Source organism: Pogona vitticeps, chromosome 4 (assembly GCF_051106095.1).
Source record: "Pogona vitticeps strain Pit_001003342236 chromosome 4, PviZW2.1, whole genome shotgun sequence".
Taxonomy (NCBI): Eukaryota; Metazoa; Chordata; class Lepidosauria; order Squamata; family Agamidae; genus Pogona; species Pogona vitticeps.
Genome location: NC_135786.1, coordinates 216,716,458 through 216,742,248, shown reverse-complemented (window position 1 = coordinate 216,742,248; position 25,791 = coordinate 216,716,458). Strand labels below are relative to the sequence as shown.

General features: G+C 44.2%; 1 protein-coding gene and 1 long non-coding RNA gene across 47 annotated transcripts in view; one reads left to right on the top strand and one right to left on the bottom strand.

Moving 5' to 3' along the window:
* Positions 1 to 25,791, bottom strand: part of RIMS2 (regulating synaptic membrane exocytosis 2) — a 466,814-nt gene that overhangs the window by 373,886 nt on the left and 67,137 nt on the right. For 43 of the 46 annotated variants that reach the window (XM_078393641.1, XM_078393664.1, XM_078393670.1 and 40 more), the window contains exon 5: positions 1,199 to 1,210. The exons of the other annotated variants lie outside the window; for them this stretch is intronic. In XM_078393641.1, the coding sequence (XP_078249767.1) occupies positions 1,199 to 1,210 (12 nt within the window). The remainder of the gene's footprint in view (positions 1 to 1,198; positions 1,211 to 25,791) is intronic. 46 annotated transcript variants of the gene reach the window in all.
* On the top strand, positions 21,016 to 23,193 carry LOC140706410 (uncharacterized). The gene is made up of 3 exons (XR_012086053.2): positions 21,016 to 21,091; positions 21,966 to 22,045; positions 23,076 to 23,193. It is a non-coding gene; the product is annotated as an uncharacterized LOC140706410 (long non-coding RNA).

Here is a 25,791-nt window from a genome sequence, read left to right as displayed (position 1 = left end):
TAATACATTCAGCTGCCCTCTGCTTTGCAAGCAAATCAATGTATAAAGATATTTTAGTTATGCATGCATAATTTTTGCAAGGCATAATTATGCACATGAATTATATCAAAGGTCAATAATGTCTAAAACATTATATTCCCTAAAGACCTTCTGTAATGTTTTTATAATTTCAGCATCATGTGCATTGTACCATATTTTTCCACGTACAAGATGTTACTTTTGTGTAAAATCTTTATATTAAAAATTGAGGGTCATCTTATACAGAGACGTAAGGAGGGTGAAGGCAGGGATCAAAGCACTTTGATGATTCCTGCTTTCCTTGCGAAGAAAGTGGAGGGGGAAAGCAGGGACCTTTTTAGCAAGAAAGTGGAGGGGGAAAGCAGGGCTCAAAGCGCTTTGATCCCTGCTTTCCCCCTCCACTTGCTAAGCCCTGCTTAGATTTCTTAATTTGGGGTTAGAAAAGTGGGGGACATCTTATACATGGGGGCATCTTATACATGGAAAAATACGGTAATTTTACATATGCTTATTCAGAAGTATATGCCACTGTGTTCTTAATAACATATTTGTAGGACTGTTGTCTTTGATTAAGTTATGAAACCTTTGAGGAAAGCAATAAACATGTCTATAAACTTGGTGGTTTATAAGATAAAGCAATGTACTAATCATAAATATTTCACACCCACTAATTATAAGACTGTGCTACTATGATCCCATCCCCTATTGCAACACTCAAGATAAAAACAATTAGTGCTGAGTCAATTATACGTTTTGTTGCTTATCCACTGTCCTGGAAATAAATCATATTTAAAATTGAAAATTTCTAATGGTTTTGATGATAGCTGAACCACAATATGCAGGACCACAGATAATACCATATCTGTGTATTTTATTTGCTACTATAAATATGTGACTAATGAAGTGGAGATTTATATTTTCCAACATGCAATGGACATGCAGTGAGGGAAAGCAGCTAAGTGTAGCTCCATGGTGAAAGTCCTTTGCCTCTGCCCCAGAATCTGGCAGTGTGTGCTTCCTGATCATATATATTTATCACAGCAACAACATATTTATTTTGTCAACGTGCTAATAAACTCTAAATACACCCCAAATTGTGCCTTATTAAGCAAAAGTAAAGCCCAGTTGAACATAAAAATAGCAAAATGCAAATTATCCCAGACAAAAAAAATGTTCTAACCACTTTATCCTCCTGGAGAGCATATCCATGAAAGCAAGTAAGAAAAGGAAAAGACAAAAGAGAAGAAGAAAGTTACTTGTGTTCTGGGGAAAAAATAGTAAACTAAACATACATAATGGCATATGTTTGTACATAGACTGTAAAGAACTATGTAAGAAGTGTATTCCCATTTGCTCAATGGACCATAATAGAAATGAATATTGTAGCTCCAAGCAAGGACACCTACTGTCTCAGTCCTTCAGAACTGCCAGTAATGATGAACAGCCTTCACCAACATAGAATTTGTGAACTACAAGAAAACCATCTGGACATAAAAGAACCTCTGAGAATCTATTTTAAGTATGAAGGCTTAGTGCATTTGAAAAGTTTCAAGAACTTGGCATTACATGCCAACAGCTACATGAACAAATCATAGGGTAGCTAAATAAATTGTGCTTTACAGTTATATCCAAACCAAATATTGTAGGTGTTACAAAAAATTACACAGTGGCCTGGTTTAGAAGCTATACAAACCTTAGTTTAGCTTAATGTACATGAGCCTGTTCTTCTCTCACTAGTTCTTTTCTGTCATGGATGCAAAAAGACGATTATAAGGTGATTCTGTTTTCCACTAACTCTGTTTACCATTTCAGCCAGACAAGGAAATATAGTTAGTTTGCTGTTGTTTCTCCAAGTAAACTAGGCTTAAAAGCCACAGTTTGAAGTTGGCTTGTTGGAACAAACCATATTTAGAACTAATTACTCTATGTCTTCATTCAGGAAAAACAACAAACTACAAGTTGAAAACGGGATTGGACATGTCTGATCTCCTTCACATCACCAAGAAGAAGAAGAAGAAAGAAATGGAGGTAGAGCTCAGTGAGTCCTGGCTTTTGTCACAGACGGGAGTCAAATAACAGTAAACTATGCCTCAGTGTTAGATCGAAATCCAGTCAATGGTTGAAATGTAGCACCAAACCACATTTAACTCTACCCTAAAGAAACAAATTAAAACAATAAAAAAGTAAAACAATAATATGAAATGTTAATTTGTTACTTTTAAAAATTGGATTCACTGGCAATGAACAATTGAAATGACAAATTCTAAATTCATCTCTGAAATTTTAAAGAGCTAAGTGTAAAAGGACAGGTTACTTACCTGTAAACATGGTTCTTCAAGTGGATTCTCCATGAATACACACTAATGGGTTAAACAGCACTTGTGCTGGGCCCCTCGGAATCTTCTAGAGCTGTAGGAGAAAAGTAACAATGTTTTAGGTTGCCCTGTATAGCGCATGCTCCGCCCGCCAACGGCTCAGTTCCATATGTCTGCCACATGGAGAGTTGGAACCTATTACATCCACCAGTGACGAACATGTGGAGAGGCCGGGCGGGACGTGTGTATTCATGGAGAATCCACTTGAAGAACCATGTTTACAGGTAAGTAACCTGTCCTTCTTCAACGTGGTTCTCCATGAATCCACACTAATGGGTGACTAGCAAGCACACTTAGTGGATGGTGGGCCGTCACTGGAATAGTGAAGTTAAAACAGCCCTTCCAAATTTGGTCTCAGCTTTAGCCCGAAGGTCCAACTTGTAGTGGGTAACAAAGGTAGAAGCATTGGACCAAGTAGCAGACCGACAAATCTCTTGAATGTCAATTCCCCTTAGCAGGGCCGTAGAAGTAGCCATGGCCCTGGTGGAATGGGCTTTGAGACCCTCAGAAATAGGTTTCTTCAGCAGTTCATATGCTAGAGCAATGGTAGAGACCAACCATCTAGAAAGGGAAGAGGACGAAGCAGGAGAACCTTTACGAGGCCCATAAAAGCAAAGAAACAGTCTGTGGGCCTTTCTGAAGTCTTTAGTCCTGGTTACATAATAGGCCAGTGCTCTACGAACATCTAAAGCATGGAGCATGCGCTCAACTTCTGTGAGTGCATCAGGAAAAAGGGTTGGTAAAATCAACGGTTGGTTAACGTGGAAGTCAGATACAACCTTAGGCAGAAACGTGACATCAGGATGAAGAATAACTTTATCCTTAAAAAACTGTAAATAAGGAGGATCGGCACGTAGAGCAGCTAACTCACTAGCTCTCCTAGCCGAAGTAATGGCCACCAAAAACAGTGTCTTAAAGGACAAGAATTTCAAGTCACAAGAGGCCATGGGCTCGAAAGGATGCCTTGTAAGACAGTGCAAGACAGTCTGCAGCGACCACTGAGGTATCGGTCTTTTGGCCGGAGGTCTCATGTTGCCAACTCCTTTGAAAAAGGCTTTAAGGGTTGGGTGAGAGAACCATCGGGATGACTCTGAACCCGGAGGTTGAAAGGCCACAATAGCTGCAGTGTATACCTTCAGCGTTGACTTAGACAGGCCTAAATCGAAAAGATGCCTAAGGTATAAAAGCAGAGTCGATAAGGCAACAGGTGAGGAATGTAGCCCACGTTCCTCAGCAAATCTAAGAAAATTTCTCCACTTGTAGCTGTAAAGCAACTTAGTGGCAGGTTTCCGTGCCTTGTCGATGACCTCTGTCAATGATGGGAAATCCTCCACGCAGTCAAGTGGAGTGCATCGAGGTCTGGATGAAGAACATTCCCTCCGCTCTGAGTGAGTAAGTCGGGTTGCAATGGAAGTGTCACCTTGTCCACTGACGCTTGAGACAGTGTGGAGAACCACGGTCGACATGGCCACCAAGGGGCAATTAGTATTGCTTCTGCCCTCATCTGTAGCAGTCTGACTATGACCCTCTGAAGGAGCGGTAGAGGCGGAAAAAGGTAGATGAGGCCTCTGGTCCATGGTACCATGAACGCATCTCCAAGAGAACCTTCTCCTCTGCCTGCGCGGGACGCATAGAGTGGACACTTCTTGTTGTGTTGTGTCGCAAACATGTCCACCAGTGGATGACCCCACCTTTGGCAAAGGGTATTGAACACCTCCTGGTCCAGTTGCCACTCGTGGAATTGAAACGGACGACGACTGAGTTCGTCTGCCAACTAGTTGTCCGATGTGGCCACGTGGATAGCCACTGGAAAAATGTGCATCAGGTAGCACCATTCCCATAAGTGTACTGACAGAAACAGAAGAGACTTCGACCTTGTGCCCCCTTGTTTGTTCAGGTAGTACATCGTGGTGGTATTGTCCGTTACTACCTGTACAGCTTTGCCTCTGAGAAGAGGGAGAAACGCCCTGAATGCCTTTACAGTGGGGTCTCTACTTAAGAACTTAATCCGTAGTGGAAGGTGGTTCTCAAGTTGAAAAGTTCTTATGTTGAATCTGCATTTCCCATAGGAATGCATTGAAAACCATTTAATCCGTATCTGCTCTTTTCCGTCCATAGAAGCTACAGTGGAACCTCTACTTAAGAACTTAATCCGTTTTGGAATGGTGTTCTTAAGTTGAAACGTTCTTAAGTTGAAGCAAAATTTCCCATAGGAATGGACTGAAAACCAATTAATCTGTTCTGGCTGGTTTTTTGTTATGTAGAGGTACGTTCGTACATTGAAGCATTAGTTCCCATAGGAACTAGTTCCCATAGGAACTAATGCAAAGCTGGTTAATACGTACTCTACCACTAGGGGGAGATTTTTTTTAACCTAAGATGACCTAAGGTTAAAAAAAGAGCAGGAAAGGTTTTTTTTCCTGTTCTTATCTTGGATTTCTGTTCTCAAGTAGAAGCAAAATTTAGCAAATGGAGCTGTTCTTAAGTTGGATTGTTCTTAAGTAGGGACGTTCTTAAGTAGAGACCCCACTGTATCACCGCTAGCATCTCTAGATGGTTGATATGCAGGGACGCTTCCTGTGGGGGCCAGAGAGCATGTATCTGGTGATGTAAACAATGGGCTCCCCATCCCACTGGGCTGGCGTCTGTTGTCACTTGTATGGTAAGTTGTAGAGGACGAAAGGGCCTCCCGATTAGCAGATGTGGAAGAAAAAGCCACCACTGCAGCTGCCTTGCAAGCTCTGGGGTGACCCTGAGGCGCTTGTGCTGACTGTCTGTCATAGGGCTGAACAGGGCCAGTAGCCAGGATTGGAGAGAGCGCATTTTGAGTCTCGCATGAGGCAAGGTGGCCGTTGTTGAGGCCATGAGGCCTAGCAGATGTTGTGCTAGTTTTGCAGATACTGTTCTTCGTGGCTTGAACCTCAGAACTGCTTTCCATATTTTCTGGATACGTTCTGGAAGTATAAACAGGCGGGCTTGCACAGCATCCAGCCTGGCCCCTATGTAGTCCATCACCTGAGAAAGTTGTAAATGAGACTTCTCATAATTGATGGATAGGCCCAAAGCCTCTAGGGTCTGTAGGACTTGATGAGTGTCTCGGTAGGCTTGCTGTTTGGACTTCGACACGATCAGCCAATCGTCGATATATGGGTAAATCTGAATCCCTCTTAGACGTAGATAAGCTGCTACCGGGGCCATACACTTGGTGAAGGTCCGCGGGGCAGTGGAAAGACCGAATGGGAGAACTACAAATTGGTATATAGTGTCCTTGAAAATCAGGCGAAGGTACTTTCTGTAGGTCTCGTGGATCGTTATGTGAAAGTAAGCATCCTTCAGATCCACCACTACAAACCAATCTCCTTCCTTCAGCAGGTAAACAATCCCTTCCAGAGTAACCATCCTGAACCTCAGAGGACTGAGGTAGGTGTTGAGATCCCTCAGGTCCAGTATGGGTCGGAGACCTCCATCCTTCTTTGGTACGGCAAAGTATCGGGAGTAAAAGCCGTTCAGGATGTCTCTGTGAGGTACCTTCTGGATGGCCCGTTTCTGTAGCAGACTGAGAATCTCTTCCTCTAGGATGGGGTCGAAGGATGTATGCCTGACCCATCCTAGAGGAGGTAATTCTATAAACTCCAGGCGGTAGCCGGAGCTGATAATTTTCAAGACCCAGGTGTCTCGAGTGATCTTGTACCAGTTCTGAAGGTAGGGAGAAAGACGAGTAAGATGGTGGTTGATCCGGATGCTGACTGGGAAGTCAAAGGTATTGTTTAAACTTCCGGCCAGAGGGTTTGAATGACTGGTGTTTGCTGTGTGGTTTAAAGCTAGAGGCCGAGGACGAGGCCTGAGAAGATCTTGCAGGTGGTTGGGGTCTGAACTGGCGATATGTTGAAGTTGAACCCTGCTGGTATGGCTGCTGCTGAGTCCTAGAACGCCACTGAGGCTTAGAAGGCCTTGGCTGTTGCTGTATGGCGTAGGATTTAGCCGTCTTCTTACTTTCATGTAGGGTCTTCAAATTTTCGTCAGTCTTTTCACTGAAAAGACCAGTGGCATCAAAGGATAGGTTCTTGATTCTGGCCTTGATGTCATCCATTATATTAGCCGAACGCAACCAGGCATGCCGTCTCAATGTAACGATAGATGCCAAATTCCTAGCATTGGCATCTGCCACATGGCGTGGCGTGAGGCCAACCGTTTAGACACGGTCTGTGCCTCAGCATGGGCATCGAGGCATACTTGCCTGATGTCATCTGGTGCCACCTGGAGTGCTGGGAGCACCCTTGCCCATAACTGTTTTTGATAAGCCCCCATAGCAACCAGATAGTTGAGGGCCCTGAGGGCAAAGGTGGTCATCGAGTAGAGCCGCCTCCCAAGCACTTCCAAGTCCCTTCCTTCCTTATTAGTTGGTGTTGGATGACCTTTAGTGGGCAAACACCCACACTAGATTCCACCACAAGAGAATTAGGAGCCGGGTGTTTCAGGAGGCATTCTGTCTTTGGCCCATGGACCCGATACACGTTTTCAGTTCTTCTTGAAAACGTGGGAGAATCAGCTGGATGTTCCCAGTACCCAGTGATAAGGTCCATGAGCTCTGGCACATAGGACAGGCTAACAGGACGAGACCTGTCCTTATGAATGTCCCCAAAGATGAGGTCATCCTCCCGAGAAGGGGATTTCTCTACCTCCATCCTCAAGGTAGCAGCCATTCTAGCGACCATCTGTGGATAGGATGAAAAATCCTCTGATGGAGATGAGGGATGGATATCAGCAGCATCAGACCCCAGTGGCTCCGCTGGTACTGGAGTCTCCAGAGAGGCATCTGATGTGCCTTCGTCCTCTTGATCAGAGGAAGAAACAGAGTCCGGGTCATCCTCCTCCTCCAAAAGCCGAGGTGCAACAGGCTGTGGAATCCCCCCTGTAAGCTTGGAAGGTTTAGGGGGTAGCGGTTTACTCGGGGCTGGGAGGGGCGCCGAAGATTTGTCAGGAGGCGTCGACATCAGGGGGCCGTGCTTGGTAGGCCGTCCCTCCGTCGGAGTAGTGCGCTCCTCGTCGTCAGGAAGAGGGCGCTTTCGATGTCGACGCTTCTTTGGAGGCAGCGTGGTGGATGTAGAAGAGGAGGAATAGTAGGTCCTATTTCGTCGCCGTCTTCTATCCCTCGACGTGGAGGAGGAATCAGAGGAGTAATCTCTTTTGTGTCAGTGATGGCGTCAAGACCTTCGTCTCTCCCGACTGTCGTTGGAGTCCGAGGAGGAATAATCCCGGCGACGATGCTTCTTTCGCCTATCGACATCGGCAACACGTTTGTGCTTGCGATGGCGCTTAGGTTTCTTAGGGAGAGTCTCCTCCTCGGTCTCGGACGCTGGGCGTCGAGGGGGGACTGGTACACTCGGTTCCACAGGTCTCCTCGGAGAAGGTGTCGGAGACTTGGTGGCCGGCGATCCCGGTGTAGACGATCGGGATTGAGATGCCCGCCCAGTTAAAATAGGGCTCCGGGGCGCATCAGTCAAGCCAGAGATGATTTTGCCAATCTGGCTTGCCGTTGGAGACCTCTCGACAACGACCAACGGTTCTTGTCGTGGCGGAAGAGAGGCTCCTGGTTCCGACGTGGACTCTCGGTCGCGAGATGAGTCCTCCAAGAACGGTGAAGGGAGTGAGGCGGATATAGGAGGAACCACTAGGGTAATCTCCTTCAATGTCGACACTCCTTTCAGTTTTTGTTTCTTCTTTTTCAGGTGCTCAGACTTCGATAGAGTGACGGAGCCAGTCGATGTGGAGGTAAGTACCGTCTTGGACGAAGTCTTCGTCTTAGACTTGCTCTTGGAAGCCTTCGTAGGGATGTCCTTAGGAGTCTCCGAGGAGGTGGATTGGACTACTCTGATCTCTGACCGTACGGTGGAGGAGGAAGTCGCTACCTCCATATCAAATGGCTGAGAAGCTGATAGAGTTTGCTTCCAAAGGGAATATCTTAGGCGTTGCTGTCGAGCCTTTAGAGTCACCTTAGTGAATCTTTTGCAGTGCCGACAGTTGGAGACCGAGTGCGATTCTCCAAGACAGTATAGACAAAGAGAATGTCCGTCCTGGAAAGGAAGTTTCCGGGAACAGGCGGTACAGAGACGAAAGGGTCCTCTCCTCGGAGATGGTTTGTCCTTCGGAGGCATAGACTGACCGGTAGATGCAAGTAGACCAGGAGTCCCGAAGTTTATGGAGCGTTCAACGGGCTTGGGTAAAGGCAAGTAGACCAGGAATCCAAGGTAAAGGCAGGTAGACCAAGACACGAAAACCAGATAATTGAAGAAGTCCGGTAGGCGCGTGGCGCCCCGCAGGAGGCCAATTACCGTCAATCGGTAAGTCCGACTGGCGCGTGGCGCCTCAGTCGGAGGCCTGGAAGGCCAATTAGGCCAAAACAGGCCTGAACAAAGCCGCCAGAGGCAAAAGAGAGGTCAAAACCAGTCCAAAGTCAGGGCAACGACAAGGAGACAAACGAATTCCAGTCCGGTCAATGTAGAAACACGAAAAAATAGCAAAATAGGAGCTCAGTCCGAGAGGTTCCAACTTTCACAAGCGGAAAAAAGGAACTGAGCCGTTGGCGGGCGGAGCATGCGCTATACAGGGCAACCTAAAACATTGTTACTTTTCTCCTACAGCTCTAGAAGATTCCGAGGGGCCCAGCACAAGTGCTCTTTAACCCATTAGTGTGGATTCATGGAGAACCACGTTGAAGAAAAATGTTTTAACAAACTGTAATAAATTGCCAGGTTCTCATTGTATAGAAAAGAAATTACCGTCCTTTCTCCATACAATGTCCCTGGAAAGGAGGAAGGTCATAATTTCCCTTCTCAGTGGCATTTAAGGCTTTAGTTTGCAGTGCAGTATACAATGTGCAACAATGTCACTGTCAGCTAAGCTCTTTGTTTAATGTAATAAACAAGACCTTAACAATAGGCACTACTATAATAAGCCACCTTTTTTCACAAGAATCCTTCCACTGCCTGAAGGGAAAAAATTAATAGGTCTCCTTTTTGCAGAATATAATGTCTACTGAATTTGAAATTTTTATATATACATAAATAAGGAAATTTGCGTCATTTGGGACTGTACGTTTAGTCTTTCAAATACTTAACATTGTCCCTCATTCCAAAACTGAAACCCAACTTTGGGAAAGGGCTTTCATTCCTAGAATTTTGTAACTACTGTACTGAGTAAATCAAGAACTTATGGTCCACACAAAACAAATTAAAAGCAATCATATAAAAAGTGTAAAAAAACATTAATTTGTGTCGATATCACTTGATCTCTTGTTTTTGTTGCACTGTACAAAATTAATTTCACTGCCTTAGTCATGGAGCAATCTTCATTTTCAAGAAAATAATTGTAAAACATTGGTGTGATCTACCTAGCAAAGAATTTTAAAGAAGGAACAGTAGATTCTGTTCACAGCCATTGCAAAAAAACACCACCAAAAAAAGAAAAAAAAGGAACCTAAGAGACAATTTCAGTTTCATTAACATTATAAGGGCAAACACAACTGTGAAGAGCCTTTATAACAGCCTTTAAGAGTAGCTGATGACACATTAAGATGATGATACATCATTTTGAAAATCTTATCTAACGTTTGTTCTTCCATTATAATTTCCATGTTCTAGACTGCTAAAAGAAAAGTCAAAGACAGATCAGAAAATAAAAATTTTCTTCTGGCTATCTTCTTCCAACTACTTTGCAATGACTCAAGAAAAACATATGAGACTAGCTTATCTTACATAGAAATACAGAAGAATTTAAACCAAAATTATAATGCCCATATTACTATTAGAGCCTTAGTGGGTCATTGAGACCAGCTCCCTAATGAAACAAAAGGTCCACAGCTAAAGCATCCCTAACAGATGTTAATTCAGAGGTTGAGTAGTCATATCTTGAGATCCTTTAAATATGGATTTCCTGCTTCCTCTGGAGATTTGACTCAGTGATATTTAGTCTCTTCCAGTTCTACAATTCTATAGTTCTATGAGTGTAAAACTGTCTCCAAATATAAAACAGAAAATGTATATACCAGGGTACCCCTGATACTGCTCTCAAGAATCCCCTTTGGACCTTCTCCAGCCTTTGAGCCATGTCAATTAGCCATTTACAGACTCTATACAGTAGCTAGAAAAAAGTTTGGCTTTGAAAACATGCACGGCAGCCAACACATAGGCATCACCCCTTGTGAAGAAATGAAACTGATTAAATGACTTACTCTGATTTTGAGCAAAAGAATATACCTTGTCACAATGGTAGTACTAGCAGGAGTTATCATCAAATATCTAAATATTTAAAGATGCAAACTTGTTCTCTATGCTGTCCATATAACCTCCAGGTAAATCTAGATCTTTTTAAGAATGTCAAAAACTAATTTGTCAACATTAATTATTAAGAAACTTTGGAACCAATAGCTAGATATAGATTTTAAAAGTGGTGGTGACCTGACCAGCAATCTTAAAATACCTATTGGCTTAGAAAAGTGGGGTCCTATCAAGTAAGAACTATATCTGTTGAATTGTTTTAAAATTCATCAGAACCATTCCATAAGAAAAGATAAGTTTATTCTCATACCTCACTAAATAGAGTTAAGTGAATACAGATATATGTTATAAGCATCAAATTATATTATTTGCTATCAGTGTCAACATTTTTAAGAACCATGGAACTGCTCCATTTTGGGAACTTAGCCTATTTGTCCCCTTTTTACCAATACTTTTGGTACTTTTTGTGTCTTTTACCTAGACAATAATTAATTTGCCAGTATATTTTTTAAACTGCACTTCACAGTAAACATTTTGAATAATCATAACATTAATATTATTGTGAAAGACATGCTCATAAAACAAATGAAAAGTTCCTCTGTTAAAGGAAGTGAAATAAACTTAATGGAGTTGCTTTCCTTTATAAGAATTTTGCCTACTGGACAAAGCTAGATAATTGAAGCAAACTAATTAACCAGAGGCTGGAGATTTAAAAAAACCTATAGGTAATATTGTAAAGGAAATGTAAACAGCTCAAAGAAATATAAATATAGGGAGGCAAGAGACATATAGGCAACACAACACAATGCTATGTCACGCCACAAACACATAGCACACCAACAACTGGGCACCAGACATAAAAGAGTAGCAATATGTAGTTGCAACAGCTCGCAACATCCCCTCAAAACAGATGAGGACAACATAAATTTTCTCCACAGAGTCACACTAGCTTGACTGGGTGAACACTTAGAATATTTTTCATGTGTAACATGCTTAAAGACTAAGGTTTCTTAAAGCCATAATGCTTTTTACTTTTTAATGACATATTTTAGAGTTGCATTCTCTGCTTTCTCAATGTGCCTTTTCAGGCAATAAGCTCCTGCATTTTTAGAATGTATCTCCTGCAATTTTGATACATCATTATAGCATGATTTAAGTTCTGCCTGCAACTTAATTTTTGTTTTTGAATATATAGTACTTCTATTTGCAGCTTCTCAGAACTGTAACAATTTTGGATGATAATCACACCTACAACTTTTCAAAAGTCGTGGGGATGGATTTCTGTTTTAAACATTTGTGCTTACAGTTTTTCCATAGTGAAAGACTTTCGGATGTTTTCAACAACTTTGGAGGGGGGTTTCTTAAGGAACATAGAACAATGTAGATAAATAAACCTTGTACAAGAAATAGAAATACGCAAGCTGATGTTGCCTAAAATTTGTGCAACAATGAAGCAATTACCTTGATAACCTGATGAATTTTGATATTATTGGAAATGGCTATCTGGTTTCATCCTGGAATTAACCCTTTTTCTGGAACAAATGCCAGCTATGATGAGCACAAGCTTCTGATTCTCCCGTAAGCCCTATAAAGGTCTATGGGCTCTTAAGGCAGAGTTCAGTTATCAGACTTTCTGACCTGACAAGAGGTACATTTAGCTTTAAAAAATTACAGTGAGTTGTGCAACAGCTTGTCCAAATATAATCAAAATATTGGTTTTGACAGTCACACAAGGATAAAAATCACATTTTTGTAAGTGATGGAAGTTTTAGACTTTCCAAATGACATCACTGGATACAAGCCTATGAAATAACATCACTGGTAAGAAAATTTAATGGATAATGTGAATCAGTATCACTTTACTTTCCAGACCACCTCTTACATGCCACTAGTCATTCAGTTCACATCAGTCAGGGATTCATGAAAGAGAGGTTACTTACCTGTAACTCTGGTTCTTCAAGTGGTCATCTGTGAATTCACACAATTGGGTTTTTGAACACCTACACAGAGACTTCTAGAGCTTTTACACATGTCCATTAAGACCTCCCTCCTGTTGCATGTGCCCTGCCCATGGCACAGAGTGCTTCAGTTCTGTAGAACAGTCTGCCACTGCTCAGCATGCAAAATGGCATACATGACGGACAGAGGGGAAGATGAGTGGGAAGTATGAATTCACAGATGACCACTCAAAGAACAGGTAAGTAACCTCTCTTCTTTGTGGTCTCTGTGAATGAACACAACTGGGTGACTAGCAAGCTGACTTACTAGGAGGAGGGAGGGACATCACAACAAAGCAGAGGCAAGAACACTACAACCAAATGAGACATCAGCTTTGGCACGGACATCTAGCCGATAATGGGCAACAAAAGTAGAGGGCACAGCCAAAGTGGCCACGTTGCAAACATCAGCCAAGTCAACTCTTCTTAGGAATGTTGTGGATGTTGCTACAGCTTTTGTACAGTGTGCCCAAGCTGAGCATGGTAAGGGTTTATGGGCAAAGTCATAGTTAGCTCTCAAATGATTTCCAAATGGATTGTATTCACAATTTGTCTGGCATATGACCTTGCCCATAAACCCTTACCATGCTCAGTTTGGACACACTGTACAAGAGTTGTAGCAACATCTACATAAGTAGAGAGCTAACTGGAGAACCCCTAGAACGTCCATGACAACTAATAAAGAGTCTCTTGGACTTCTGACAGGAAGCAGAATGGGAGATATAAAAACATCAAGGCACGTCTGACATCCAAGGATCACTCTAGGTTGGTAGTCAGGGAAGGGAAGGATGTAAGCAAAAAGACGGGTTACTTACCATGGTTCTTCAAGTGGTCATTCTGTGAATTCACACAAAAGGGTTAAATCAGCGCCAGCGATGATCCTCTCGGAACGTTCTAGAGCTTAAATAGAAAAAGAAACAGAGTTTTAGGTTGCATGCACTGCGCATGCTCCGCTCACCCAAGCCTCAGTTCCATTTATCTGCCACAAGAAAAGCCACATGAGCTGGATATAATTAGCAACTAATGTACTCAGTGACAGATAGTGGGGAGGCTGGGTGGGATTGTGTGAATTCACAGAATGACCACTTTTGAAGAACCATGGTTACAGGTAAAGTAACCCGTCTTTCTTCATCGTGGTCTTCTGTGAATACACACAAAAGGGTGACTAGCAAGCTATCCTACTGGAAGGAGGGGATCTGTCACTGGAAGACGGAAGTCAGCACTGCTCTCCCGAATGCCGCCTCTCTTTTCACCCTCAGGTCTAGTCTGTAACGGGCGATGAATGTGGAGACGTTTGACCACGTGGCTGTTCTGCAGATATCAGGCGCATCAATGCCACGCAACAAGGCTGTAGATGAGGCCATAGCTCTGGTAGAGTGAACTCTAAGTCCTTCAGGAGGATCTCCGTGTAGGAGTTTGTAAGTCAACGAGATAGTAGAAACAAGCCACCTAGAGAGCATTGACGGTGATGCTGGTAAACCCTTTTTGCATCCAAAGTAGCAAAGGAAAAGTCTATTAGACAACCGGAACTCCTTTGTCCTTCAAACATAAAAAGCAAGCGCTCTCCTGACGTCCAAGGTATGGAGCATGCACTCAGTGTCAGTGACAGGATTTGAAAACAAAGTAGGCAACACCAGGGGTTGGTTCAAGTGGAAATCAGTAACCACCTTGGGAAGAAAAGAAACATCAGTGTGTAGAACAACTTTCTCCTTAAAGAACTGTAGAAACGGTTGGTCCACTCTTAGTGCAGCTAATTCGCTAGCCCTGCGGGCCAAGGTGATGGCTACCAAGAAGAGAGATTTGAGAGACAAAAAATTGAAGTCACATGTGGCCATTGGCTCAAACAGGGGATGCATGAGAGTGTGCAGAACTAGCTGTAGGGACCACTGCGGAACTGGTGGTTTAACCGGTGGTCTCAAGTTCGTTAGACCTTTTAGGAAAGCTTTAACAGTCGGGTGCGAAAACAGACGTGAAGCAGCTGAACTTGGAGGCTGAAAGGAAACAATCGCAGCCAGGTAAACCTTCAAAGTAGATATTGAAAGGTAAAAGTCAAATAGGTAACAAAGAAACTGTAACAAGGTAGATAAAGCCACTGGGGACGCAACCAAGCCCTTGAAAGTTGTAAATTTTAAAAAGCTTTGCCACTTGTAACCATATAATCTAGTCGTAGATGGTTTCTTTGCCATGCTTAACACCTCCTTGATCTGCAGGATATCCTCCACGCAGTCAGGTGTAGAGTGTCTGGATGAAGTATCTTGCCTGCATCTTGAGTTAGCAGTCCAGGAAAAAGAGGAAGTTGGACAACGTCCTTGGCCATCCCCATCAACATGGGAAACCACAGCTGACGAGGCCAGAATGGTGCTATGAGAATGGCCTCCACCGTTTCGAGTCTGAGTTTGATTAGTGTTCTCTGTATTAGTGGGAATGGTGGAAACAGGTATACTAGACCTACATTCCAATATATCATGAATGCATCCCCTAATGATCTGCTGCCTCGCCCGGCTCTGGAGGCATATAGGGGACACTTCTTGTTGTGTGGAGTCGCAAACACGTCCATAGTCGGCTGACCCCAACGACGACAAAGATCGTTGAAAATGTCGTTGTCCAGCCGCCATTCGTGTGTTTGCCATGTGAGACTGCTCAACTTGTCTGCTATCATGTTGTCTTCCATCGAAACATGTATGGCGACAGGAAAAACATGATGCCGACAGCACCATTCCCAGAGCATCACTGTGAGGAACAACAGGGACTTCGAGTGTGTGCCTCCCCGCTTGTTGATATAGTACATGGTCGTGGTGTTGTCCGTGACTACCTGAACACCATGACCTTGTACTAGAGCAGTGGTGTCGAACTGTGGCCCTCCAGATGTTCTTGGCCTTCAACTCCCAGAAATCCTGGCCAGCAGAGGTGGTGGTGAAGGCTTCTGGGAGTTGAAGTCCAAGAACATCTGGAGGGCCACAGTTCGACACCACTGTACTAGAGGGAGAAAAGCCTTGAATGCTTTGAAGATGGCCAGAATTTCCAGATGATTGATGTGTAGGTCTTGCTCCTGTGCTGACCATAATGCATGCATCCTGTGAGGCCTGCAGTGCGCACCCCAGCCTACTGGGCTTGCATCTGTGGTCACCTGCGTGGTTAGACGAAGAGGTTGGAATGGTCTCCCGATTTGCAGGTGAGGAGAGTAAGTCCACCACTGTAGCTGTTGAGCCAACTCACAGGTTACCGGAAGTCATACGTTTTGATGATCCATTTCTGGGTTGAATTGTGATAGGAACCAAACCTGAAGGGATCTGTGTTTCAAACGAGCATAAGCCAACCCTGGAGTAGTCGATGCCATAAGCCCTAGAAGATGCTGAGCATGCTTTGCTGTTACTGGCGCCCCCGGGCGAAATTTTTTTTATATAGCCCTGTGTATTTTCCGTATCCATTCTTTTGGGAGAAAAATGTGCCCCTTTACGGAATTTATCATGGCCCCAATGTAGTTGACGACTACATTGGGGACAAGATGAGACTTTGTGAGGTTGACTGTGAGACCGAGGTTGTGCAGAACATGAAGTATGAATTTTGTGTCTTTCAGAGCACGACGTCGGGACCTGGAGACCACCAATCGTCTATATATGGATACAGCTGGACACCATTTAGACGCAGGTAAGCCGCCACCAGCACCATGCACTTTGTGAACGTCCTCGGCGCCATGACTAGGCCGAATGGAAGGGCTAGAAACTGGTAAATGGAGTCCTGGAACAGAAATCTGAGGTACTTGCAATGGCAGGGATGAATTGTTATATGAAAATAGGCGTCCTTCAAGTCTATCACTACAAACCAATTGTTTTTTCTTAACAGGTGGATTATTGACTCTAAGGTGACCATCCGGAATCGTCGAGGGCAAAGGTAAGTATTTAGAGTTCTTAAGTCCAGAATGGGTCTTATGCCCCCATCTTTTTTGGGAATGGCAAAATACCTTGAGTAAAAGCCATTTGCGATGTCTCTTAGAGGTACCCTTTGAATGGCATTTTTGTGTAGAAGAGAAAGAACCTCTTCTTCTAGGGCAGGATCGAATGATGTAGAGAGAACCTTCCCTAGAGGAGGATATTCTATAAACTCCAGAAGATATCCGGATTGAACGATGTTTAACACCCATGAGTCTCTTGTAATAGTGGACCAATTTTTCAGGTAAGGGGAAAGTCTTGTTGCGGGATTTGGTATGACTGTAATCATGATTGAGTCAAAGATATTGTTTTGATTTCTTGTCAGGTGGTTTGTATGCCTGACGTCGCTGAGAATGCAGAGAGCGGTAAGTATTGGAAGAAGAAGCAGTATTGGAAGATCTAGGTTGAGACTGTGCCTTGAATTGTCTATACTGAGGAACCTGATAATATTGATTGTAAGGTTTCTTCCACTGATATCTATTATATTTGGGCTGAGGCTGTATGTAATAAGACTTAGCCGTCTTCTTCGCCTTGTGAAGATCTTCAAGGTGAGAATCTGTCTTCTCATTAAAAAGACCAGAGGCGTCAAATGGCAAATTTTCAATCTTTGTTTTCACATCCTTAAGAATGTTAGCAGCCCTGAGTCACGCATGTCATCGGAGAGTTACTGCAGACATCAGGACTCTAGATGTGGCCTTCACAGAATGTCTAGTAGCTATTCTCAGATGCTTCGAAGCAGTCTGACCCTCCTCAAAGGTGTTCATAAAACCCTGCTTCACATCTTCCGGCAGCATCTGTAAACCCGGCAAGATCTTAAGCCATAACTGCTTCTGGTACACCCCTAAAGCAGTCTGATAGTTGACCACTCTAAGTATGAAAGAAATCAGCAAATAAATCTTCCTGCTGAGCATCTCTAGTTTCTTTCCCTCCTTATTTGTGGGGGTAACATGGGAACGCCCCGTAGGTCTGGCACAACTCGTTTCTACTATCAACGAGTTAGGTATGGGGTGCTTGATGAGAAATTTAGTATCATTTCCAGTAACACAGTAAAGGTTTTCAGTGCGTCTGGAGAGTGGAGGCGTTGTAGAGGGCTGGTCCCAAAAGTCTTTAATGGTGGTAACCAAAGCAGACAAATAAGACAGCGTTGGAGGAGGAGAACGCTCACTATTAATATCTCCAAATATCAAATCCTCTTCCGGTGGGGTTGGTGCATCCACCTGCAACTTAAGAGTCTTAGCCAATCTAGCAAGCATTTGCGAATACGAGGAAAAGTCCTCAGATGGTGAAGAGGCATGAGGGTCACCCGTATCTGACCCACAACTTTGCCCTCAGGCAAGCCCTCTGTAATAGGTTGTTGGGGCAAACCTTCATCAGACTCAGAAATCTCAGAAAAAGAAGCATCCTCGTCAGAAGAAGGGGAGCGCATCCATTTACGGGGTCTAAGTTGAGAGACCATTCCCTTTGGCACAGGCTGCTGAGGAGGTATCGGTGTCGTCGACGTCGAGAAGGTGGAAATAGGAACTTCCATAGGCTTCTCTACAATCTGGGCAGGCTTTGCGGGTCCCTCAACCTCGAAGCGCTGTCGACGTCGATGCTTTCTCGGCGGAGACGAAGACGAGGAGGAGGCGTAGACGTGCTTTGCCCTTTTTTGATGCTGATGTCTCTCCTGAGACGTCAAGGAAGAGGTAGAAGTATATCTCTTCCGGTGACGACATCGATGTTTCCTACAGCTGGAGGTCGATGTCGAGGAATCCTCGGAACGTGACCTATGTTGATGCCTAGGATGACGATGGAGAGATCGACGTCGGTGCTTGGTCTTTTGCATGTGTTTCCTAGGGGGAGACGTCGGTCTCGAAGGCACCAAAGAGAATGAATGAGCCAAAGACGCCCGCCCGGTGGAAATAGGGCTGCTAGGTGCCGACACCAAGCTTGCGGTGGCATTAGCAAGCTGACTTGGTGTTGGGAATTGAAGCCCCGAAGCCTGGGGTGGCTCAGGCTGTCTAGGAGGTAGAGAGGCGGCTACCTCTGACAGAGACTCCTTATCCCTCGATGAATCTTCCATCAGCGGGGAAGGGAGGGTTGCAGAAACAGACGGTACTTCTTCAATTGCTACCAAATCCTTAACCGATTTCTTTTTTGTTTGCTTTGCCGCCTTGGGCGCCGCAGATTTAACAGAGGAAGATTTGTCCGAATCGGGCTTGTCCGAAGATTTCCCAGGAGCCTTGAAAACAGGTGGTTGGACAGGCTACTTCAAGTAGAAGGGTTAACGGTGGACACAGGGAGCTCCATAGCAGACGGTTTAGAGGCGACCAAAGCAGCGTCCCAAAGGTGGTATTTTAGTCGCTGCTGGCGCGCTCGTAAAGCAGGCTTAGTAAATGCTTTACAGTGTTTACAGTTTTGGTTCGAATGTGCCTCCCCAAGGCAAAAAAGGCACTTGTTGTGTCTGTACTAAAAAGGGAGCATTCTATTACAAATCACGCACCGGCTGAAAGGACCGGAGGGGGACATAACCCGTATGCAGTAGCAGTTGCGTCAGGGAAACCGTTGATTTAGGCGGGAAAATACCGAGGCAACCAAAATGAGAGGGAAAAATGATTTCAAAGTCCAAGAACCAGAACCGAGTCAGGGTAGGAGACAAACAGGATAGTCAATGATCGCAAGAGTCAGAAAAACCATAAAATCCAAGAAAAATAGCGAAAATAGCAAGAGCTCTAGCCGAAAGGAACCACTTTGCATGGTGACAAATGGAACTGAGGCTTGGGTGGGTGGAGCATGCGCAGTGCAGGCAACCTAAAACTCTGTTTCTTTTTCTATTTAAGCTCTAGAACATTCCAAGAGGATCATCGCTGGCGCTGATTTAACCCTTTTGTGTGTATTCACAGAAGACCACGATGAAGAATGATGGGTTGTCGTAAGTGAAAGTCACCTTTAGAAGGAATGTGAGGTCAGGATAAAGCATGACCTTGTCAGGATGGAACTGCAGAAACGGTGGGTCAACGCGAAAAGCAGCGAGCTCACTGGCCCTATGGACTGAGGGCATAACAACAAGAAAGGCAGTTTTCAAGGTTAAGAGTCTTTTTTGTGTGGTTGCCAGTGTTTCAAACTACGGGAATAAGCACTAGCTGGAGTGACCATTGAGGTGGTCTGCATGGAAGGCGAATATTCCATAGGCCATGCAGAAACTGTTTTGAGTGTGTGATGCCTGAACAACAATGCACAGTCAGAATTTTGAGGCTGATGAGTGATCTTCAAAGTGAAATGTGAGAGGCCACACTGGAAAAGGTAAAGAAGGAAGTCAATAACAGTGTCCAGTATCATTGGAATGACAGGCAAGTTATGTGATGACACAAATTTGGAGAAGATGTTCCACTTGTAAGTATATAAAGATTTTGTAGAAGGTTTATGGGTGTAGTCCAAAACCTGTACTACTGTAGGAATACCCTCCAGGCAGTGAGATATAGTATGCAGAGGCCTGGGTGGAAAGTCTTGCCCTGGTTTAGGGTCAGGAAGTCTGGGAGCCATAGAAGGTGGAGGAAATTGAGAACCATACATCGGAGAATCGTGAACTATGGTTGGTGGGGTGATCAGGATGGCATTGGAGTTGTCTTGCCGGAGTTGTCTTGCCAGAGTTTGGTGATAGTGCGCTGGAGGAACAGAATGGGAGGAAAGAGGTACAGAAGACTCGGGTTCCAGGTAGCCATGAAGGCGTCGCCCATTGATTGTGCTGCTATTCCTGTGGTCCTATTCCTGCCCTGGAGCAATAGTGGAGGCATTTTACATTGGTAGGGGAGGCAAATACATCCACCTGTGGGATGCCCCAACAACGACATCAAAGGTGAAACACGTCATCGTCCAGAGAGCAGTTGTGGCTGCATATATGGAGTCTGCTGAGGTAGTCTGCAAGGGCATTCTCCTCTATAGAAATGTGGACTGCAATTGGATAAATGTGGTGGGCATAGCGCCACTTCCACAGTTGCACTGTCAGATAAAGAAGAGAGAGGGAGTGTGTTCCTCCTTGATTGTTGATGTAAAACAGAACCATTGTATTGTCAGTAGCTACTTGAACTCCACACCCTGTGAGGAGGCTTTCGAACGCACGGAAAGCTTTGAGGACCACAAGAAACTCTAAATGACTGATGCGAAGTCTTGCTTCCATGGGAGAAAACAGGCCATGGATGGTCACATTTTTACAATGGGATTCTCTATGGGGCTGGCCTTTCGGGCTGGTATCTGTGGCGACTTAACAGACAGCCGAAGGGCCTTGAATGCTCTGCTTATACAGAGATTGTGAACGTTGCTCCACCAAGTAAGCTAGGATGCTAGCTCCTTTGTGACTGTGATATGTTTGGACGGATGATGAACTATGGGGTCAAAATAGGGGAGATACCATGCCTGGAGCAATCACATCTTGAGGCAGATGTGTTGGATGACTGCAGCAGAAGAGGCCATGAAACCTAAAGAGACACTGAGTGAAATGAGCATGACGGCTGCACCAGGTAAGAAAAATTGTAGGAGAGAACAAAGGCTTGTCTGTCTCTCATTTGATAGGAAAGCATGGCCTTGAATCGAGTTGAGTACTGCTACTATGTACATGACCTGCTGGGAGGGCTTAAGAATTGATTTGGATAGATTGATCTGAAGTCCCAAGTCTGACAGAAGGGACCAAGTCAGGTTGACATTGTGACACACCTTGGCGCAAGATGGGGATACCAGAAGCCAGTTGTCCAAATAAAGGAAGACAGTGATGCCTTGGAGGCAAAGATATGCTGCTACCAGAGCAAGGCATTTTGTAAAGACCTGTGAGGCGGTTACAAGTAGAGTGGAACTCATATATCGTTCCTTAGAAAGGGAACCTGAGGAATCTGTGGTGATCCAGATGTATTTTTATGTGAAAGTAAGCATCCTTTAAATCTATTACCATGGACCAATCACCCTGTTGGAGTAGTTGGATGATACTGTCCAAGGTAACCATACAAAAATGCCATGGGATAATGTAAGAGTTGAGGTGGCAGAGATCTAAGATGGGTAGTAGTCCACCATCCTTTTCTGGGACTGCAAAATATCAGGAGTAGAAACCCAGAGCAATGTCTGCCTGTTGGACTAGAGTGATGGCATCGTTCTGTAGTAGAGAGCATATATCCTCTTTCAGGGTAGGAAAAGGGGTGATGTTACTGAAGAGATCAGTTGGGGGGGCAATCAAATTCAATTGTATAATCTATGGCGATGATGGTGAGGACCCAGGCATCTGAAGTGATGAGTCGTCATGCATGGAGAAAGGGTGCCAACCATGTGTAGTAAGTATCCGGTATTGGTGGGGGGGTGGACATGGAGGGTTGTGGAGTCAAAGATTATGCTTTGTTTTCCTCTCAGGTCTACAGACTGGCGTGGGTGCTGTCTTGTAGTCTGCTGGCGGAAGGAGAAAGAAGATGCAACTGAGGTCTATGCTTTTGGTGAGTATAGGGGCAATGCCAAAAATTCTGTGGGCAATATTGTTGAGTATTATACAGTCTTGCAGTTCTCCTCAGTTTTTGAAGGTTGTCTAGAATTTCATCAGTCTTTTCATCAAAAAAAAACTGAAGCCGTCAAAGGGTAGGTCTTCGACTCTGGACTGCGCATCATTGGATATACCGGCAAATCTTAGCCATGTGTGACAACATAATGCTATGGCTGTGGCCATTTGCTTAGAAACGGCATCCACCACATGGCATGTTGCAATTCTCTCCTGGCGAGCAAGGGTCATGGCCTCCTGGTGAAAGGAGAGGCCACGAGAACGTAGAACTTCCAAAACCTCCTAGAGAATGGGTAGTGCTTTGTTCCAAAGGTGGCGATGGTAAGCTCCCATTGCAGCTGTATAATTAGCTACTGGAAGGATGAAGGAAATGAGAAAATAAACCAAACAGCCTATGACATCCAACTTCCTCCATTCATAGTTGTTGGGGGTAGATCCAGAGCGATTCCAAGCTCCAGTTTGGGTAGCATCCACAATAAATGAGTTAGGAAGAGGATGTTTAGAAAGAAAGGTGGTAATGGCACCATGAGTCTTGTAGAGGTTTTTGACCCTCCTGGGAATCTGAGGAACAGAGAATAGTTTCTTCCATGATTCTTTAATAAGTTTGAGAAGAGACGAAATGAAGGCTAGGCAAAGTGGTGGGGTCTGGTCTTGAGCAATATCATCGTAGACCTTATCAGACTCCTCCAGTGCTGGTTGATCAACAGCAAGGTCCATGATTTTAGTGATACAGAGAATGTCCTCCAAAGGACAGGGAGGGTGATTTTCCGTGGTATCAGAGTCCAGTGTGGGAATATTGGGTGGAGAATCCCCATTTTCACATCAGAATCATCGGTGTCAGTATTGAAATGGGCAAGGATTTGTTCTGGAGATGGAGAAAAATCTTGCCTAGCCGATACTGATGGGCGATTGGAAGATTCCTCAGGTGGTAATGGGTGATGTTTACCTTTTGTTTTATTGAACTTGTGTAGGTATGTTTGGTTTGCATTGGTATCAAGAGACTCTGGAGGTGGTCCTTGGTATGTCATAGTGACCTTTAAAGAGGAGGACTGGGCCTGAGATAAATCGCTTGGGTTCGAGACGGTCAGCTCGGTATCAAAGCGACATGGCATGGTCGTTTTGCCACCAACTGGTAAGTGTCTTGATCGAGTGGAAGGGGTCTCTTACAATGCCAAGATGGCACTGGAGGTGCCAAAGATTGTTACGGAAGGACCTCAGCCATTGTTCAGTATCGAGGAGGAGATTGTGATATGGAAGAAGAGTCAGAATGCTAGGCATAGGTATGATGGTTTCTATGGTACAAAGGGTCTCGTTCGTACAGTCTCAGGTTGTAACAGACTACAGGCTCATAGCAGGTTGGACTATCATAAATCCACACCTTCTTAAAGTGGTGATGTTAGTATAGCAGCTCTTGGTTTATAAGTGTGCAGTACAGAGCATGAGGTTGGTTATCTTTGGTATCGCCATGAGGTTCGGTGTGATGAGTCTTACAGGTCCTCTTCTGAGGAGGATATTCCCATATCGAGTTTGAGACTGACACCAATGTATGGCCTGAAACAGAGCCAATTTCAGATTGAGGGCTCACCTGCACTGAGTGCATAACTGCAGTAACTTCAGCCAAGGAGACTGACTGAATTGTGGGGAGGGCGTGGTACTAGGCAAAGGGAGAGGAGCGTCCTCATCCCCAGACAATAAGTCAAGGCACATCATCTGCTGTCGAGGCTCTTCCATGGGTGGAGAAGGTGGAGCTGGTTTATATGCAGAGTGTTTGGTCATGTGAGAGACTGATGATTTACTTTTCTTTCTAGGAGTGTCTGACAGTACCGAGGTCGATTTCCGTGTTGACACAGTGGAGTGAGTCAAGGTAGGTTTCAACATCAGTGCCAAAGGCTTTGGTTTAGATGTCGGTTTGGCCTTCTTAGTGGGCTGAGTTGGTCTGAAGACTGGAAAGTGATTTTGAGAAGTAGATGAGGGCTCTGTAGTTTGGGCTTGGTTAGGATCCATAGTCGAGCAGTGAGGTGGTTGAAGAGACTTTTTCCCAGAGGAAAGATCGTAACTACTGGAGGCGAAATTTAAGCAGTGGTTTAGTTAATTTTTTACAGGCCTGACATGACAAAGTTTGGTGTGCCTCACCTAAGCAGAAGAGGTACTGAGAATGCCCATCAAAAAGAGTCATTTTATTCGGGTAAGACTTGCACCGCTTGAAGGGGCCTGAAGAGGCCATAAAAGATCAAAGGACCAATATGGAAAAAGGACGGGAAATTAAGATTTCTCTCTTCTCTCACACACTCTTTGCCATGGGCAAAGGGAGTGAGAGAGGGAGGAAGGTCATAACGGACATGTGTAAAAACTCTAGAAGTTTCCGCGAGTCTTTGTACAGGCACACTAAAACCCAATTGTGTGCATTCAAAGAGACCACAAAGAAGAACCATTTAATCAATTTTACCATGACTACGAACAATGTGAAACTGATTATGACTTTTAGAAATACCACCTTATTGAAATCTCAGACTGTGAATAAACCAAGCATCAATGAAAAAAAAGGAGAACTTGAATACCAGACTGGATAGATTCTATTTTATATCTGAGATATCTTTTAGAAATATTATCTGGCCTTCCAGTAAACCTATTTAAGGAAAACAATGACTGAAATCCAGTTGGCGTAACTACGCAAGAGTATACAGCAATTATGTCATCAGCCTGTGATGTTGCTCTTTAATTTAATTTAATTTAATTTAATTTAATGCTTCCTATTCCAATTGCCCTCAAGTCCCAAGGCTCTCTAGGGCACTGGTTCTTAACCTTTGTTACTCGGATGCTTTTGAACTGCAACTCCCAGAAACCCAAGTCAGGACAGCTGGTGGTGAAGGCTTCTGGGAGTTGCAGTCCAAAACTCCTGAATAACCCAAGGTTAAGAACCAGTGCTCTAGGGATCCCTTTTGACCTGTGGAAGCCTTTGAGAGCCTCAGGACCCTAAGGAAAAACGTCAATATGGAAAATCACTCCCAGATTGCTGCCAGTGATCCCAATCCTGCCAAAAGTGTTCCAGAGCAATTTTCTGATATTAAAGACTTTCTGCCCCCATCCTGAGGCTCCCAAATACTTCCTCAGGTCAAAAGGAACCCTAGGAAGCCTTGGAACCTGAGGAGGGATAGGAAGCTATCAATTAAATTGAATTAAATAGTAACTTTGAGGGCCGATGATGTCATCACAATTTTGTGTCTATGTAGTTACTCAACAGGATTTCAGCCATTGTCTGATTTGGGTAACATGAATAAATCAGAGTCTATAGTTTAAGTAGGAAAGGGGCTTTATCACACAATGACAGAATAAGGTACTCTCCCTGTTTGAAACACCAGCTGTGCCTGGCTGAAAGGTGTTTAGAAATATTATTTTAAGGGATTTCTCCCTTTTTTCCTTTACAATCCTCATTCTCAAAATTCAAATGAAAAGTCATATTCTCTGTGACTAGGGCCACAACTACACACCCAAGAAAACTGGATAGAATGTGATGTGTCTTTTGTCACTTCACATGACACAAGCACTACTTTAGTTTAAAATTGTCCCCAATGCATACCATTTTAAACTGCAGTAGAGCTTTCTCTGTGGACAGCCAGAGCAAGAGATCCCACCCTCTTCCACAGAGCTTCCTTTTTGATATATTATTTTGTTCTACACTGTTTCTCA